The sequence below is a fragment of the Phytophthora cinnamomi genome (assembly GCF_018691715.1).
Source record: "Phytophthora cinnamomi strain GKB4 chromosome Unknown Contig16, whole genome shotgun sequence".
NCBI lineage: Eukaryota > Oomycota > Peronosporomycetes > Peronosporales > Peronosporaceae > Phytophthora > Phytophthora cinnamomi.
The window spans coordinates 2220824-2222964 of record NW_027150949.1 but is presented as its reverse complement, the minus strand read 5'-3'; the positions used below and the strand labels follow the sequence as shown (position 1 = coordinate 2222964).

Below are 2141 nucleotides of genomic sequence, written 5' to 3'. Positions count from 1 at the left end.
AATACCGCTACAGGTGATCCCCTCGACACGCGTGTGATCACCTGGTTCGAAGCTCTTCGTGTGAGGACGGAGACTGTGGTCCCGTCGGAACTTCCGAGTCAGAAGCACTGGCTAGAAGACCTCGGCGCGTAAACCCGAGGCGATGGTACCTGGTTTAGATCACTCTCCGAGTGTCCATCTTACGGCCACGTGAGCGGGCTGCTCTCTGACGCGCATATGGTTCCGCTGGAAGGTGATACCCTGACCACGCCGCTGCCATCGGCTTGCGCGGATCATACAGCTTGCAGGTGCAGGCAGTTGTTTGTTTTTATGCTAGACGCCTGCTCCGGCGTTGAACCGAGCGGTTTGGGGTAGCTTGGCTTGTCGCGCGGTCCGTCGGCCAGCTCGGAGCGATGAACTGCGTCCGATTCTGTTCTTCCTATTCTTCCTATCAGTTTGGCAATGCACACGACACTTGCCTGGGGCCAGGTTATCCCTCGTCACTGCGAGGAGGAGGAAGTCGGCGAGCGCTCAGTTGCCTTCAGTACTGTATTCGGCAAGTCAAAGGCCTGTCGTATCGTCTTGTTAATGGGTCTGGTTCGTTTCGCGCAAGTGCTTCATGCGAAAAATAGTTTGTCCTGAGTCGGGAGTACCGCTTGTGGTGAGAGCTGAAACTTTTGGCACGAAAAGGCAGTAAAAGCAATACAATCATGAACATGGTTGCTTTCCGCAGCGAACCCGAAGGCCTCACCGCGAAATATCTGGTGTCGCGGTTGTGACCAGCAAACGTAGGATGTCGAATCATGTTAACCCTATCTACCACATGCGTCGAGCACGAAGAGATGTCTCCATTCGACAAAAACACGAATGAAGCTGCAAACCAGTTCGAAAAACGGTATCCTGTTGATTGTTGCATGCCGTCTACGCAAAGCATTGTCTTCAACAGTAACAATTAGGCTACTTTGGACTACAGTGTTCCGACCGCTGCTTTTTGGGTCCGATGAAGTCTCACAACGTTGTCGTCAGGCGTGATGCGCGCGCGACTGAATACGAATGCCACGTCTTCGAGGCTGCCCAGAAGCTTCAGCATCGGAGTCAGCATGTCTGCCGAGCAAGTGAGCCTGCAGACTCGACCGCTCTGTTCGTCCCACCCAAACTGCACCGAGCCGCGCATCACGATGCGTTGGCCCAGCAGCTTCGACACGATGCTGTCGCTGTGCGAGCAGTTGCCGTCGAGAAGGTGTCGGAACGCGTGGAACAGGGTGCTTTCCGTGATGGTCATGCTCGTCTTTGTGGTGGCAATAACGGAGTTGTCGGGGCCTCGTTCGAGACGCTCGAGCGCCATGTGCAGGTCGGTGTGATAAAGCGTATACAGCCTCCACTGCTCCATGATCGCATCGATGCCGTGCACGTTGCCGTCTGTCACGTCTGGAGTCATGGTTGCTCGTAGAAAGTCGAGCTGCATGCTGGGGCCAGAAGGATTACAGGGTCCGTTGTGAGTGGTGGCGTGGCCGTGCTTAAAGTGGTTGAAGTACTCCACTGCCACGCTCCAGACGCTCCATCGTCTAAGGGTACCGCCCTGTAACACATCGTGTTGATGTTTCTGCAGCGTCGCCACTTGAGCGCGCAGGTTGACGATGTCGTCCTGGTCTTTCAACTCGTACTCGTGCTTCCTCTGGCGGTATCGCGCCTGATTCTTGCGGCATTTCTCTCTGCGTTGCTCAAGCTTGGACATGGAACTATCTTGGGTGGCACTGAAGCTGGTGCATGCGAATCGCGGCATGATGGCACTTTGAATTATGTTCGAAGTGAGGACGTAATTTTGTGTGAACTACTGCTAACATTATGAGGGAGCTCGTGGTTTCGGATTGCGAGATGCGGTACCATCATCATCACTCACCGCCAACCCATTATACTATAATTTATAGTGTGACTTAGGGAGGGCAATCGTGGTTACTCTCGGTCATAACGAACAGACACCGCTGGCTCGATCCACAATTGCCGATGCTGGACGAAGTCTCAAGCTGGCCGTTGTTGTACGCGAAAGTACTCGGTTCTGGGTTATCAGATCGTTATTACCTTCGCAACTGGCTGCTGCTTAATTAATCAGCCCAGACTTGTGCAAAAAATACCGTACTGCTTTTTGTATCATGAATCCCATG

The 2141-nt window shown here is 53.5% G+C and overlaps 1 protein-coding gene across 1 annotated transcript; it reads right to left on the bottom strand.

Annotated features, from left to right (window-relative positions):
• Positions 1 to 946: 946 nt before the first annotated feature.
• Positions 947 to 1714, bottom strand: IUM83_02644 (bZIP transcription factor 1; the record flags this gene model as incomplete). The annotated part of the gene is made up of 1 exon (XM_067926583.1): positions 947 to 1714. One exon carries the CDS (start codon positions 1712 to 1714, stop codon positions 947 to 949), a length of 768 nt encoding a protein of 255 aa, XP_067796752.1.
• Between the last annotated feature and the right edge of the window lie 427 nt (positions 1715 to 2141).